The sequence below is a fragment of the Pseudophryne corroboree genome, chromosome 4, assembly GCF_028390025.1.
Source record: "Pseudophryne corroboree isolate aPseCor3 chromosome 4, aPseCor3.hap2, whole genome shotgun sequence".
Taxonomy (NCBI): domain Eukaryota; kingdom Metazoa; phylum Chordata; class Amphibia; order Anura; family Myobatrachidae; genus Pseudophryne; species Pseudophryne corroboree.
In genome coordinates, this window is record NC_086447.1 from 280,500,007 (window position 1) to 280,515,180 (window position 15,174).

A 15,174-nucleotide genomic window follows, 5' to 3' on the forward strand; every position below is an offset into this window, starting at 1 on the left:
ATGAGGAAGGACGGATGAACCATTTCTGTAGATTTTCTCTTATGTACTCACTCATAGCAAGGGTCTCAGGAACGGAGAGAGGATATGTACGTCCTTTGGGTGGGATTTGGGTGGGATTTTCCCTGCTAGGAGATCAATGGGACAATCCCATTCTCGATGGGGAGGCAGAACGCAGCGGCCTTTTCACTAAAGACGTCAGCAAAATCTTTGTAGGCCTCAGGAAGTTCAGACTGGGGTTTTAACCCTGAAGATCTCACGGGACAGATTTGAGCCAAACAGGTATGGAAACAGGAAGGACTCCATGCTGTGAGCTGTAGTGTGGACCAGTTGATTTGTGGATTATGTATTTGAAACCAGGGCATGCCCAGTATGATCTCATGAGTGGCTTTAGGGATGACCAACAGTTCAATGAACTCGCAATGGAGTAAGCCCACTCCCAGGACCACTGGCTTAGTCTGCTGGTTGATGGAACCCTCGGCAATATGACTACAATCCACGGCAGTGAGGTATACTGGGCAAGACAACTTTAAAACAGGAAGATGGATCTTATCAACTGCATCTTGTGTAATAAAGTTCCCAGCAGCACCACAATCTACTAAAGCAGAAAAGGTATGTAATTCTCTCTGTGTTTCCAATGTGACAGGGAGAATGAGGTCTCGAGAAGAAGGAGCTTTGGCTGAAATTCCTAACTTGACTCATCCTTTGCAAGTTAGGATCTGGCGTGTCCCGAACGAGAAGGACAGGAACCAATGACATGACAACCAGCAGCACAATATAGACACAGTCTCTCCCGTAACCTTCTTGACTGCTCCTCAGGGGTTTAACGGGACCTATTCACTTGAACAGGCTCATCAGAAGTAGTGGGTAGGGACTGTACTTGAGGCATAGCCCAATGCTTGCGAGAGTCACTTTGAGAATGTTCACTGGCTCTTTTGCGTAAACGCAGGTCCAATTTCACACACAGGGAAATTAAAGCTTCCAGTTGCTCTGGGAGATCTCGGGTTGCCAACTCATCTTTTATATGGTCGGACAGTCTATGCTAGAACGCAGCAACCAACGCTTGATTATGCCATTTAACCTCTGATGTCAATTTCTGGAACTGGATGACATATTGTCCCACGGTACGTGTTCACTTGCGAATCTGGAGAATGTCAGAAGAGGCAGATATTGTACGCCCAGGTTCATCAAAGATTAGTCAGAATGCAACAAGAAATTCTGTATAGTTGTTTAGAAAGGAGTGCGCTCGCTCCCATAACGGGGAGACCCAATTCAAGGCAGGACCAGTCAGGAGGGACACAATGCATGCAACCTTTGTCCTAGGTGCTGGGAAGTTGTGCGGCAGCAATTCAAAGTGGACTTCACACTGATTCAGGAATCCACAACACATTTTGGGATTGCCATCAAACTTACTAGGTGTAGGAAGATGGAGACGAGACCCGGGATAGGTAGCATCTGGAGGATCTGAAGCTGTGGAACTGGAAACTGGAGCTGGAGCTAAAGCTGGAGTAACAGAACTTGGAAGAGACCAGTGTCCAGTCGGGAAGACATCACTTGCAGGAATTGTATAATCTGCTGTTGTGCAGCCTCTTGACCATCGAGTCATGACACTAAACTTTGAAGAGCTCCTGCCCCCACACTCTGACCGCCGTCCGGGTCCATGGGCCTTGAACAAACTGTCAGGTTTGTAACTGGGTCAGTGGTGGTGCGGTGGAGGAAACGAGGAGGCTGTAGAAGATCTTTGCGCATGTGCGCAATGATATTTATTTAGCAGACAGAAGTATGACAGTCACTGTAGCACAATAACAATACCGATGGTTTGAGCAAGGAAGCTGACAGAGGTATGACAACAGTCACAGGTGATAATCTGTAAACCAGTTAAATGAACAACAGTGATGACCGGCCTGGAAGCCAATGGCAAACATCGATGGTCGACTTGGAAGTCGATGGTAACAGGATCAAATTTGCAGATGATGATAATGCAACTGATGACAGGGAACACAGGCAATAGTAACTCTGGTAATTGTTCTGGAAACCAACAGCAGTAGATTCACACAGTCTGTATATATGCACAAGTCCACAAAGCCAAGCAAGGCCAAAGCAGGAGACAGTTTGTAAATTGCAAGCTGGTTGTTTTAAGTGCCAGATGGAATAGCACAGTGCTGAACGCAGATAAACAACACACAGGTGAGAATGGTAAGTAGCACCTGGAGAGAGTCTCTTACTGCATGCAGAGGTGGAAGCTGACTGTGGAAGGAGTTGTAGCAGAGCTGGAAGGCTGGAGCCTGTAGTTCCACGGAGACACCGGAGCAAGGAAATCACTGGAGACAGAAGACTGGAGCCAGCAGATGCTGTACACTGGATGTGATGCGTTGTTCAAGGTGATGAGACTGAGCCGATGTTCTGGATTTATACCCCTTGGTCAGCAGGCATTGGATGCTTGAATCATGTGTGCAGACACAGTGCAGGATTGGGTGTTTACAGGTCAGCTGACCGCAAGTGTCATGGTGGCACCCATGCTGCACAGATGGTGGGTACACACTAGATGGACTTTAGGGGTACACGAAGACAATGGGCAACGCGCCCGTGGACAAAGAATTAGTGCAGCCGCAAACTGGGGCCATGACCTCTGGAGGCCTGCACACCAGTGCGCTAGTAAGTGAGATGCCACTGAACGCCGATTCCTGACAGTCGCTCACTACCTCATAGAAGCTAAATAAGTTAATTTGACATGATCTGTCCCTCACAAACCAAAGCTGGTTCTTGCTAATAATCTTAGCGGTCTGTAGATACTCCTGTATGCTATCCCTTAGATGTCAAACTATCTGGTCTGTAGTTACCCGGATGATTTTTGATACCTTTTTAAATAATGGCACTACCTCAGCTATACCCCAATCCTTCGTTACCATGCCTGATCTAATTGAACTATTGAAAATCAAGTATAGGGGTCTTGCTAGTTGTGACCATACTATCTCCATAAGAACCCTCGGGTGAAGTCCATCAGGACCAGGTGATTTATTCATCTTAATTTTGCTTAGTCTCTCCCGGACTACTTCTTCACTTAAACAAGTATCTAAACATGAATCTTTACTGTCACTATCGTTATGCACTACTCCCACCATCAGTTCTTCTCTGGTGAACACTGATTTAAAAAAAATGTTCAGTATTACCGCTTTTATTTCATCATCATTTATCAATACTCCAAATTCATCTTTTATTGGACCTATGTTCTCCATTTTTAACCTTTTACTGTTTATGTATTTAAAAAACTTTTTAGGACTCGTTTTACTCTCTATAGCGATTTGCTTTTCATTTTCCATTTTAGCTGCTCTTATTGCTTTTTTGCATTTTTTTAATTGCATTCCGTGTAATACTGGAATGACTCCTCCTTTCCATTAGATTTAAATGTTTTAAAAACACCATTCTTTTTATTCACTTCTGCCTTGACCTTCTTGTTAAGCCACATCAGTTTGAGTTTAGTACTCCTGCTTTTATTGCCCATGGGAATAAATTTGTGAATATTGCGATCTAGCAACCCTTTTAAAGCATACCACATTTCCGAAGTGTTCTTGCTATTAATCAAAACTTCCCACTCAATGTCGTTAAGTGCACATCTCAGCATACTGAAATTAGCCTTCCTAAAGTTAAATGTTTTGGTTGAACCCTTATAGCTATGTTTCCTGAAACTGATGTCGAATGTGATCATATAGTGATCACTGTTACCCAAAGTCTCCCCAACGTTAGTGTTTGTTATTATGTCCACATTATTAGTAATTACTAGATCCAGAGTAGTGTTGCCCCTAGTTGGGTCCTTGACTAAATGAGACAAGTAGTGATCCTTTAACATATTTAAGAACCTGTTGCCCCTAGCTTTAACACTTGAATCGTTACTCCAATTTATATCAGGATAATTTAAATCCCTAATCACTAGGATGTCCCCCAATCCAGCAGCCCTTCCGATTTGCTGCAAGTGTTGTTCTTCCTCATGTATGCTAATATCCGGCTTAGTTGAAATGCAATGCAAAAAAACTGCTTTATATGAATACACAATCAATTTGATATGTGACACTTGTATATCTGTGTGCGACTGAATCCTCATCTGTATACGAAGTGCTACGATGCAGCGTCAATGGCTTTTTTTTAATGGAAAGTTCCGTTGTGCTTTGTATACAGATTTCCTTATCTTCAATTACATTTAAAAGAAGACTGAAAAAGATTCCTGTCTATTAACCATGCTCCATTTGCCATCCCCTTACTCACCATCAGCTTACTCATACCTCATAAAGCAGATCCCTCCACACGGGCCCTCATTCAGAGTTAATCGCACCAAGCAACTTTTTGCTGCTGGTGCAATCAACTAATCTCCACCTATGGGGGAGGGTATTTTAGCATAGCAGGGCTGCGAACGCTTGTGCAGCCCTGCTATGCTAAAAAAGTTTCCTGCAAAACAAGACCAGGGTAAGAGTTACTTTCCCTGTGTGACGGATCCAGCGATGAAGGTCCCCTATCCTGACGTCAGACATCCGCCCTCCAAACGCCTCGCCACGCCTGTGTTGAACTCACCATACCTGGAAAACGGTGAGTATCACCCCCGGAACACCTTCCGCCTGACCATCTTCTTGCGATCGCCGCTGCGATCACATTTGTCACTGGCGGAGGCGTTGCCCGCCGACAATCGGCACCAGGCAACACCGCGCATGCGCAATGTGACCGCCGCGCATGCGCATTTCCAACCTGTTTCACCGCAGCGAAGAACCGCTGCGTGCGAATGGGTTGGAATGACCCCCACTGACTACAGGAAAAGGTCCCGGGTGGGGCATTTATCACTGAGCAAAGACATTTGTGGTGTGAAAGAAGTTTCCAGTATTATATTTACAAAAAAGTGAACATTACATTTTTTCAAAGTATTTGCCAGAGGAGTCTATGCAAAGTTGCATGTGCTCAAACCACTTAGTGAAGCAGCTGGACCAGTCTGAAGCAGGTATGGTATGTCTTCTACATGCTGGATGAAGGTCTCCAATGCAGCTTCTGGTAACTAAACACGAATCCCACACATCTTGTGCTTTATTTGTGGGAACAATGAGGCCAGGCTTGGACTGTATGGAGTATGACCAATCTCCTGGATGTGTTCATGGGCCAGAAAAGGGCATCATGAGCACGAGTTCTAGGACGGCGCCTGGAAATGTCTTGTAGCAGGCATTGAGTACCAGTCCTCAGTGATGGTGTGCTGCTGCACGAATAGTACTGCAGCTACATGACTAGTGGGCCACAAAAGCAGTCACCATCTGTTTGGTCACACTGCGCAAACTTCGGAAATTCTGTGGTACTTCTGTGGTTTTGCACCTCCAACTGGGGTCCACTGGGCCGACTGTAGATCCAGGATTCATCACCACTGATGATCTACCAAAGTTTATCACTCTTGGCCAGCATGTTGTAGCACCAAGTCACCAGAGCCTCTTTCTGCTCTCGAGTCAGCTGATGGGGCACCTAGTGTGCAGAAAACTTGTTCAGGCCAAGCAGATGTATCCCTATCTGCTTCTCTAACTGAGCCATGGTCAGCCTAGCACCCACCTCAACTATGACCCGCTCTGCAGCAAGGTTGTCCTTGGTGATGACACAGGTCAGCTGCAACGCTTTTTGTCTTCCAGGGACCATCCACTGCGTCAAAATTCTGCAAACCACTGAAACACAGTGGTTTGGAATGGTGCTTCCTCCCCAAAAACATTTTGCAGTCAATCAAAGCACTCCTGCTGTCACATACTACTATTGTACTTAAAGATTATGGCTCTCTGGTGGCCGCTATACTTTATAGTTTATGCGGTTCTGTGCCTTGAAATTTCACAAGAACTTTAGTCAGAGATTACAGGTCACCACCAGTCAGATTGTGTTACTTTACCTGTGCACTGCACATCTGGAAATTTAGGAGGTCATTCCGACCCGATCGCACGCTGCAGTTTTTTGTAGCCGTGCGTTCGGGTCACAACAGTGCATGCATGCGGGCCGCAATGCGCAGGTGTGTCACTGCCTGGCGGCGACCGTCACCGGGCAGCAACGAGAAGAATGAAGAAAGCATTCGCATCGGCGAACGCAAGAAGATTGAGAGAAAGGGGCCGTCCGGGGGTGTCAACTCACCGTTTTCTGGGAGTGTCGAAGAAAACGCAGGCGTGCCCGGCCGTTTGCAGGGATGGATCCTGTATCAGCTCCAGGAAGGATCATTGCAGCGGGTAAGTCCTGAGCTGTGCAGAGACTGCACAAACATTTTACCGATCGCTGCCCTGCACAGCATTTACCCCCTCCCCTGTAGGCAGCGATTACCTGGTCGCAGCAGTACAAAAAATAGCCTGCGTGCAACCAGATCGGAATGACCCCCTTATTGCACACCCCTTGTATGTGACACAAAATTTTAAAGGTATAAAACTATATGTAAATTAACCTTATTGTGTCCAAAGCACACACTCGCAATAGTTATTTACAAACCACCCCTTTCCCCATTCTCTTTAACCTATGTAGTTTACCTACCTTAGGACTCCTTTCCTCTTCATTTCTCATCCTACTAAGTCTACTGCTTTCTGCTCCCGCCATCTTTCCATGACAGATGTCACAATGCTCCCAGCTGATTCTGAAGAAGGTTGCTGGTATACAGGACTTTGTTATCACAAGCCCACATGAAAACCCATGGACCAGGGGTGAGAGTTTCCCATTGCTCTGCTGATTGGCCAGAGCATGTCCTAGAGCAGGTGGGCAAGCACACTCTTCTCCTCTTGCCATGCTTATTGGCCAGAATGTGTCCTTGAGCACAGGAACAAGCACACTCTCCTCCTCTTGCCCTGCTTGATTGGTCAGAGCATATCCTAGAGCAGAGGGGCAAGCACACGCTTCTCCTCTTGCCAGCTGATTGAGTAGAGTGCATTATGCGGGACTCTGCCTGTTTTTTTTTTTTTTTTAACCCCACTGTTGTGTGTGACACACCAGGTACCAACTTGTGACCCATTAAGCAGTTGCAACAAAGGGCCTTATTCAGATCTGATCGCAGCAGCAAATTTGTTAGCTAATGGGCAAAACCATGTGCACTGCAGGTGTGGCAGATATAACATTTGCAGAGAGAGTTAGATTTGGGTGGGTTATTTTGTTTCTGTGCAGGGTAAATACTGCCTGCTTTATTTTTACGCTGCAATTTAGATTTCTGTTTGAACACACCCCACCCAAATTTAACTCTTTCTGCCCATGTTATATCTGGCCCCCCCTGCAGTGCACATGGTTTTGCCCATTAGCTAACAAATTTGCTGCTGCGATCAGATCTGAATTAGGCCCACAGTTTGAGAAGTGCTGACCTAGACAGGGCTAACACGTGATGGGTTTAGACTCACCTGCTTGTCCATAAAATCTTTTTCAAATGTTGACAACTACTATAAAAATTAGATTTTTCTGTTGTACAAAGAGTGACCATTTAATTTTTGGAACTGGTTCATATGAAGTTTGGCATATAAAGAAGCAGTGTTTCGGTGATGAACACCATTAAACAGCACTAATGAGGTGACCAATGTCATTTTTAAATGTAATGTAGGATATTTTAGACTAAGTTTTGGACACACTGCTTATTAAGGATAAAAATATTTTATATTATATTCTAAGTCAGTGATGGCTAACCTTGACACTCCAGCTGTTGTTGAACTACATATCCCAGCATGCCCTTCTACAGTTTTGTTATTATGTGTAGTTCAACAACAGCTGGAGTGTCAAGGTTAGCCATCACTGTTCTAAGTTATGGGAATTTTATTTTATTCCAACTGATTTCAGATAACAGACCTCCTACCTGTAATTTCCATGGGTAAAAGTGATGCCATTACTAAATCTAATGAAAACACAGAACATTATGTTTCATTATAAAACAATCAATGATTTTTTACTCTTACAGGTGAGATCGGCCCAAAAGGTGAAAAAGGAAATCTTGGACTTGCTGGTATAAAAGGACAGAAAGGAAACAAAGGAGATATATGTGAAAATGGCACAAAGGGGGACAGGGGTGAAAGAGGGGAGCAAGGTTTAATAGGTGTAGATGGGGAAAAAGGAGACAAAGGTGAAAAGGGAGATTTAGGAGACAAAGGCAATAATGGAGATATTGGAGAAAAAGGAGATCAAGGAGAAACAGGAGAGAGAGGGATAAAGGGGGATAAGGGCATTAAGGGAGACATAGGACTGAACGGTATAACTGGGTTAGAAGGAGTTCAAGGAGAGAAGGGAGAACAAGGACTTAAAGGGGATAAGGGTGAGATTGGGTTACCTGGCTTAATAGGTCCACTGGGACCAAAAGGCAATTATGGCATAAAAGGAGTTAGAGGCATTCCTGGAAAAAAAGGTTCTAGGGGTCTTAAAGGATCTAAAGGGGAAAATCCCAAACCCTTGAGATCTGCTTTCACCGTAGGTCTATCAAAACCTTTTCCTGCTCCTAATGCTCCTGTAAAGTTTGACAAATTATTGTACAATGAACAAGAAGACTACAACCCTACAACAGGGAAGTTTAACTGCACAATTGCAGGAACCTATGTGTTTGCATTTCATGTGACAGTCAGAGGCCGCCCAGCTCGCATAAGTATTGTCGCTCAAAATAAGAAGGTATTTAAAAGCCGTGAAACCCTGTATGGCCAAGAGATAGACCAGGCTTCAGCAATGCTGGTTTTGAAATTAAATGCTGGGGACCTGGTTTGGATGGAGGTTTCAAGAGACTGGAATGGGATTTATGTTAGCAACGAAGATGATAGCATATTTACAGGATTTCTTTTATATCCGGATGACACAGTTGAAACACAATTAATATAACCATGATTTGTTACTATAGTTTAGGTAAATTGTATGAAATATGATGCTAGATTATTGTTAAAGTAGACGCTGGTTTATGAATGTCCAGTAACTTCTAATAAGATCATTATAAATATTCTATCATTAAACTCAGGATATGAACATCCAGAACTACTAATCACAAGCTTCTAATAATCACATATATATGACATACTGTAACTATATGTGCTGTATTATCTGATATCAACTATTTCAGTGATGTATAGATTTTAATATATTCTCAAGGATTGCTCAGTTCTATGTAAAATAAAAATAAACCTTAACAATAAATATTTTGGATGAACAACAAGTACATTTATCTTTTGTTACTGATAATAAACAATACTGATAACTTACATTGCTACACAATAGATTAACATTTTCATGTTCCATAATAGAGAACCTGAGTTCCTGTTAAGATCATGCCTTGGACCCAGCTCTGTGTAACCATGTTATACGGTACCTATACAAAAGCAGATGACTAGAGTAGTGGACACACACATTGCTAACAGAATATATGAAGCACTACTGACTGATATTTCTCAAACAGATCTGCTTTATGGCAAGACAATTAGATGTTTTAATTAGTGATGTGCACCGGACATTTTTCGGGTTTTGTGTTTTGGTTTTGGATTCGGACGCGTTTTGGCAAAACCTCTCTGAAATTTTTTGGTCGGATTCGGGTGTGTTTTGGATCTGGGTGTTTTTTTTCAAAAACCCCTCAAAAACAGCTTAAATCATAGAATTTGGAGGTCATTTTGATCCCATAGTATTATTAACCTCAATAACCATAATTTCCACTCATTTCCAGTCTATTCTGAACACCTTACACCTCACAATATTATTTTTAGTACTAAAATTTGCACCGAGGTCGCTGGATGACTAAGAAAAGCAACCCAAGTGCCCGGCACAAACACCTGGCCCATCTAGGAGTGGCACTGCAGTGTCAGACAGGATGGCACTTAAAAAAATAGTCCCCAAACAGCACATGATGCAAAGAAAAAAAGAGGTGCACCAAGGTCGCTGGATGGCTAAGCTAAGCGACCCAAGTGGCCGACACAAACACCTTGCCCATCTAGGAGTGGCACTGCAGTGTCAGACAGGATGGCGCTTAAAAAAATAGTTCCCAAACAGCACATGATGCAAAGAAAAAAAGAGGTGCACCAAGGTCGCTGGATGGCTAAGCTAAGCGACCCAAGTGGCCGACACAAACACCTGGCCCATCTAGGAGTGGCACTGCAGTGTCAGACTGGATGGCACTTCAAAAAATAGTCCCCAAACAGCACATGATGCAAAGAAAAAAAGAGGTGCACCAAGGTCTCTGGATGGCTAAGCTAAGCGACCCAAGTGGCCGACACAAACACCTGGCCCATCTAGGAGTGGCACTGCAGTGTCAGGCAGGATGGCACTTAAAAAAATAGTACCCAAACATATATATAAATCCAAATGTACAATGACGGCACTCAGCCGGGACTTGTACAGCAAATGAAAAAGGAAGAGACAAAGCTCTCATCCGTAGTTAACATTTCAGTTTTTATAACTTTCGTCTGACGAAAGTTATAAAAACTGAAACGTTATCTACGGATAAGAGCTTTGTCTCTTCCTTTTTCATTTGCTGTACAAGTTCCATCTGAGTGCCGCCATTGTACATTTGGATTAATATACACGAAAGTGACGGAGGGCACCTGGGCATCCCACATGTGAGTTATTGAGTGCTGGTAATTGTGTTGTTGCTATATATATATATATATATATATATATATATATATATATATACTGGTGGTCAGCAAAATTCTGCACTGTCCTCCTACTATATACTGCGCACAACTACAATGCAGCAAAGATATGGATGGATAGTATACTTGATGACACAGAGGTAGAGCAATGGACTACTGTACCGTACTGCTATATATATATATACTGGTGGTCAGCAAAATTCTGCACTGTCCTCCTACTATATACTGCGCACAATTACAATGCAGCACAGATATGGATGGATAGTATACTTGACGACACAGAGGTAGAGCAATGGACTACTGTACCGTACTGCTATATATATATACTGGTGGTCAGCAAAATTCTGCACTGTCCTCCTACTATATACTGCGCACAACTACAATGCAGCACAGATATGGATGGATAGTATACTTGATGACACAGAGGTAGAGCAATGGACTACTGTACCGTACTGCTATATATATATACTGGTGGTCAGCAAAATTCTGCACTGTCCTCCTACTATATACTACAATGCAGCACAGATATGGAGCGTTTTCAGGCAGAGAACGTAGATATTTGCAGCACACTAAGCACAGATATTTGCAGCACACCGGCCCTCATTCCGAGTTGTGCGCTCGTTGCCGAGTTTCGCTATATTGCGATTAGTCGCTTACTGCGCATGCGCAAGGTTCGCAGAGCGCATGCGCTGTTATTTTAATCAAAAGTTAGGTATTTTACTCACGGCATAACAAGGATTTTTCATTGTTCTGGTGATCGGAGTGTGATTGACAGGAAGTGGGTGTTTTTGGGCGGAAACTGGCCGTTTTATGGGAGTGTGCGAAAAAACGCTGGCGTTTCTGGGAAAAACGCGGGAGTGTCTGAAGAAACGGGGGAGTGTCTGGGCGAACGCTGGGTGTGTTTGTGACGTCAAACCAGGAACGAAACTGACTGAACTGATCGCAATGTAAGAGTAAGTCTGGAGCTACTCAGAAACTGCTAAGAATTTTCTATTCGCAAATCTGCTAATCTTTCATTCGCAATTTTGCTATGCTAAAATACACTCCCAGAGGGTGGCGGCCTAGCATGTGCAATGCTGCTAAAAGCAGCTAGCGAGCGAACAACTCGGAATGAGGGCCACTGAGCGCAGAGGCTGCCTCGGAACCGTGTAAAATAGGTGAAGTTCGGGGGGGTTCGGATCTCAACGAACCGAACCCGCTCATCTCTAGTTTTAATAGAAGGTGACATGTTTAAGACAAACAAAGGGGTGGCGGTAATGTTGCCTGGTTTCGAGTTTTCATGACCCTTTTTAAATCACATCTAGGATCATTGTATTGAACATCTGAGTTTCCCTCATTTATGTACCAGGATTGGGTCAATAGCAAAATCTTATACCCGTTTTCCACTGATATGAAAATCCCATTTTTTTGCATAAGAACGCTCACAAACCCTCGAATTTTGTCCGTGGAAAAGGCTGCAAGTCAAAAATCCAAGGAAAAGTGACCTGGGATTTTTACCCTGGTAACAAGCAGGGTTTTTACCGAGTCATTCCTGTAGGAGCTGCAGTGGAAACTGGTTACATGGGTCACCTGACCTGGATAACCTGTTTACAGCCTGGTGGTTAGCTCAAATCCCTCTCGAACGCTCAGCACCCACCCCGCTGCCCGACGCCGCCCACAGTCGGTCTCCGGTCTGCTTTTTGCAGCACTTGGAAAACGCCACCCACTTGCCGCTGGACTCCTGGCACTCCTCCTGCTGTGGAAACAGGGTAAATCCCGAATCTGACCCAGCTTGGAACATTGTAAATACCGTGTCAGACCCCGGCTTTTGGTGGAAAAGTGGTAAAAGGGGGTAATTCAGAGTTGATCGCAGCACCAAATTTGTTAGCAGTTGGGCAAAACCATGGGGGTCATTCCGAGTTGATCGTAGCTGTGCTAAATTTAGCACAGCTACGATCTTAAACTCAGACATGCGGGGGGACGCCCAGCACAGGGCTAGTCCGCCCAGCATGTCAGTGCTGGCCCCCCCTCACAAATACAAAAGCATCACACAGAGGCGATGCCTTTGTGTCTGTGGAGTAACTCCCGGCCAGCGCAGCTCCTGCGGCTGGCCGGGAGTTGTGTGTCGCTGCTGCTGGCCACAGTGGCTGTGTGAGACGTCACGCAGCCACCGCCGCACGCCCCCCCAACGGTCCGCACCGATGACTGCCATGCGCCAGCGCACTGCGGCGCCGGCGCATGCGCAGTTCCGACTGCTGTGCTGCGACAAACTGCAGCGAGCAATCGAGTCAGAATGACCCCCCATGTGCACTGCAGGTGTGGTAGATATAACGTTTGCAGAGAGAGTTAGATTTGGGTGGGTTATTTTGTTTCTGTGCAGGGTAAATACTGGCTGCTTTATTTTTACACTGCAATTTAGATTTCAGTTTGAACACACCCCACCCAAATCTAACTCTCTCTGCACATGTTATATCTGCCCCCCCCTGCAGTGCACATGGTTTTGCCCAACTGCTAACAAATTTGCTGCTGCGATCAATTTTAAATTAGACCCAAAGACTCCATTGTTGTTTCCAAAACATGAAGACTTTCTCATTTCAGAAGATTTCCAGCTAATATTGGGCCTCTGGTGAGGACACATTTGTATGTCCTCACCAGTAAGATGATGAGCAGCATGGGCAAAATAGCTATCCTTTGCTTCAGCAGATTGCTAGATAGTACTTTGGACCTTATTCACCTTCAGTTGCAGTTCTGAGATTGTAGCAGAACTACAACTGTTGAGAATCGCACAGCAAGAGCCGCTCAGCATGTTAAGAGTCCGCCCTGCACAGAAAAGCCACCCATAGATGCGTTTGCAACTCTGTGAATGCATCCGCAGAATTGCAAATGCATCACAAAAATCAAGCACCATCGATAGTTGCGGTTGACCCATGGCTACTCAGAATAATGAGAATGCAGATGAACCGGGTGCCGAAAATGGCCATGACATGCCTGCATTTTCTCAACCATTCCTCACAAATGCCATGGTGGAAATTTACTAAGCTCCCAAAACCATTCAAGTTTTTTTTTTCCCCCCTAAGTATCATCTCGGGAATTTACTAAACACAAATCTCGGCAATGTTGGGGCTATTCATATTGAGATACAGTCTAAGATTCTGTCTAACATGGCTGTTGTTTTATACAACACGTGAATTTACTAAGAATTTGTATTCACAATCACTGCCGACAATAGCCAAACACTGCCGGGAAAGCATAGAATTCGTACAAAAATGGAGCTTTCAAATAGACCTGCTTCTGGCTGGCGTGTTTTGATAGTCATGCACGGATCAGTGAGATCTGTGCATGCTTCTCTATGTAAAAGTGTCAGAAATAGTTAAAAGTACAAAAAACTATAATTGCGTGGGGTCCCCCCTCCTAAGCATAACCAGCCTCTGGCTCTTTGAGCCAGTCCTGGTTGTCTAAATACCAGGAAAAAATTGCATAGGGTCCCCCAGTATTTATACAACCAGCACCGGGCTCTTGGTCTGGTCCTGGTTCCAAAAATATGGCGGACAAAAGACGTAGGGGTCCCCCGTATTTTTGAAACCAGCACCGGGCTCCACTAGCCAGGGAGGTGATGCCGCAGCTGGGGGACACTTATATAGGTCCCTACGGCCAAAGCATCATTCCCCCCAACTAGTCACCCCTGGCCGAGGTTCCCTGGGGGAGTGGGGACCCCTTAAATTAAGGGGTCCACCCCTCCAGGCACCCAAGGGCCAGGAGTGAAGCGCAAGGTTGTCCCCCCCATCCCTGGGCAGTGGATTGGGGGCTGATAGCCAAAATTGAGTATAAAAAAGAAAAAAGAATTTGGGGGGAAATTTAGAGTTGATCACAGCAGCAAATTTGACAAGAGAGTTAGATTTGGGTGGGTTATTTTGTTTCTGTGCAGGATAAATACTGGCTGCTTTATTTTTACCCTGCAATTAAGATTTCAGTTTGAACACATCCCACCCAAATGTAACTCCCTCTGCACATGTTACATCAGCCCCCCCTGCAGTGCAGATGGTTTTGCCCAACTGCTAACAAATTTGCTGCTGCAATCAACTCTGAATTTGTCCCTTTGTCTTTTGGTGTGGAACTACAAGTCCCAGCAAGCCTCCCCCTGCTTGCTGGTACTTGAAGAACCACAAGTACCAGCATACGTGGAATTAACGGGCCCGTTGGTACCTGTAGTTCCATAACAAAAGAAATACCCCCATAAAAACAACACACACACCGTGAAAGTACAAGTTTATTTACACATACATGCACACTTACACACTCACACATACTTACCTAGTGTCCCATGGAGCCCATCGGTCCCCTTGTCAAGTAGAATCCTTTGGTGTACCTGTAGAAAAAACAAACAAAATACTCATCTATTATCCAGCGAAGATCGGTCCTCTTCTCCACAGGGTTAAAAAAAGAATAAAATAAAAAACTGATTGATCTCAGCTGAAATCGGCAGAAATGTGAATTTTAGTAAACATACCCCCATGTGTATACCCACGAACGGTCGCTGCCTGTCAATAAACCTGCGATCACATCCCGGCAAGATGTGATCACAGAGAATTGCAAATCGTGGGTTGCACACATGCAATGCATTCGCAGC

General features: G+C 44.6%; 1 protein-coding gene across 3 annotated transcripts in view; it reads left to right on the forward strand.

Moving 5' to 3' along the window:
- Nucleotides 1–9,110, forward strand: part of LOC134909375 (otolin-1-like) — a 113,723-nt gene extending 104,613 nt beyond the window's left edge. For 2 of the 3 annotated variants that reach the window (XM_063916179.1, XM_063916180.1), the window contains exon 5: nucleotides 7,913–9,109. In XM_063916179.1, the coding sequence (XP_063772249.1) occupies nucleotides 7,913–8,814 (902 nt within the window). In that variant the 3' untranslated portion in view covers nucleotides 8,815–9,109. Of the gene's footprint in view, nucleotides 1–7,912 lie in introns of all 3 variants that reach the window. The other variant, XM_063916178.1, reaches the window with a different exon arrangement.
- The last annotated feature ends 6,064 nt before the right edge of the window (nucleotides 9,111–15,174 follow it).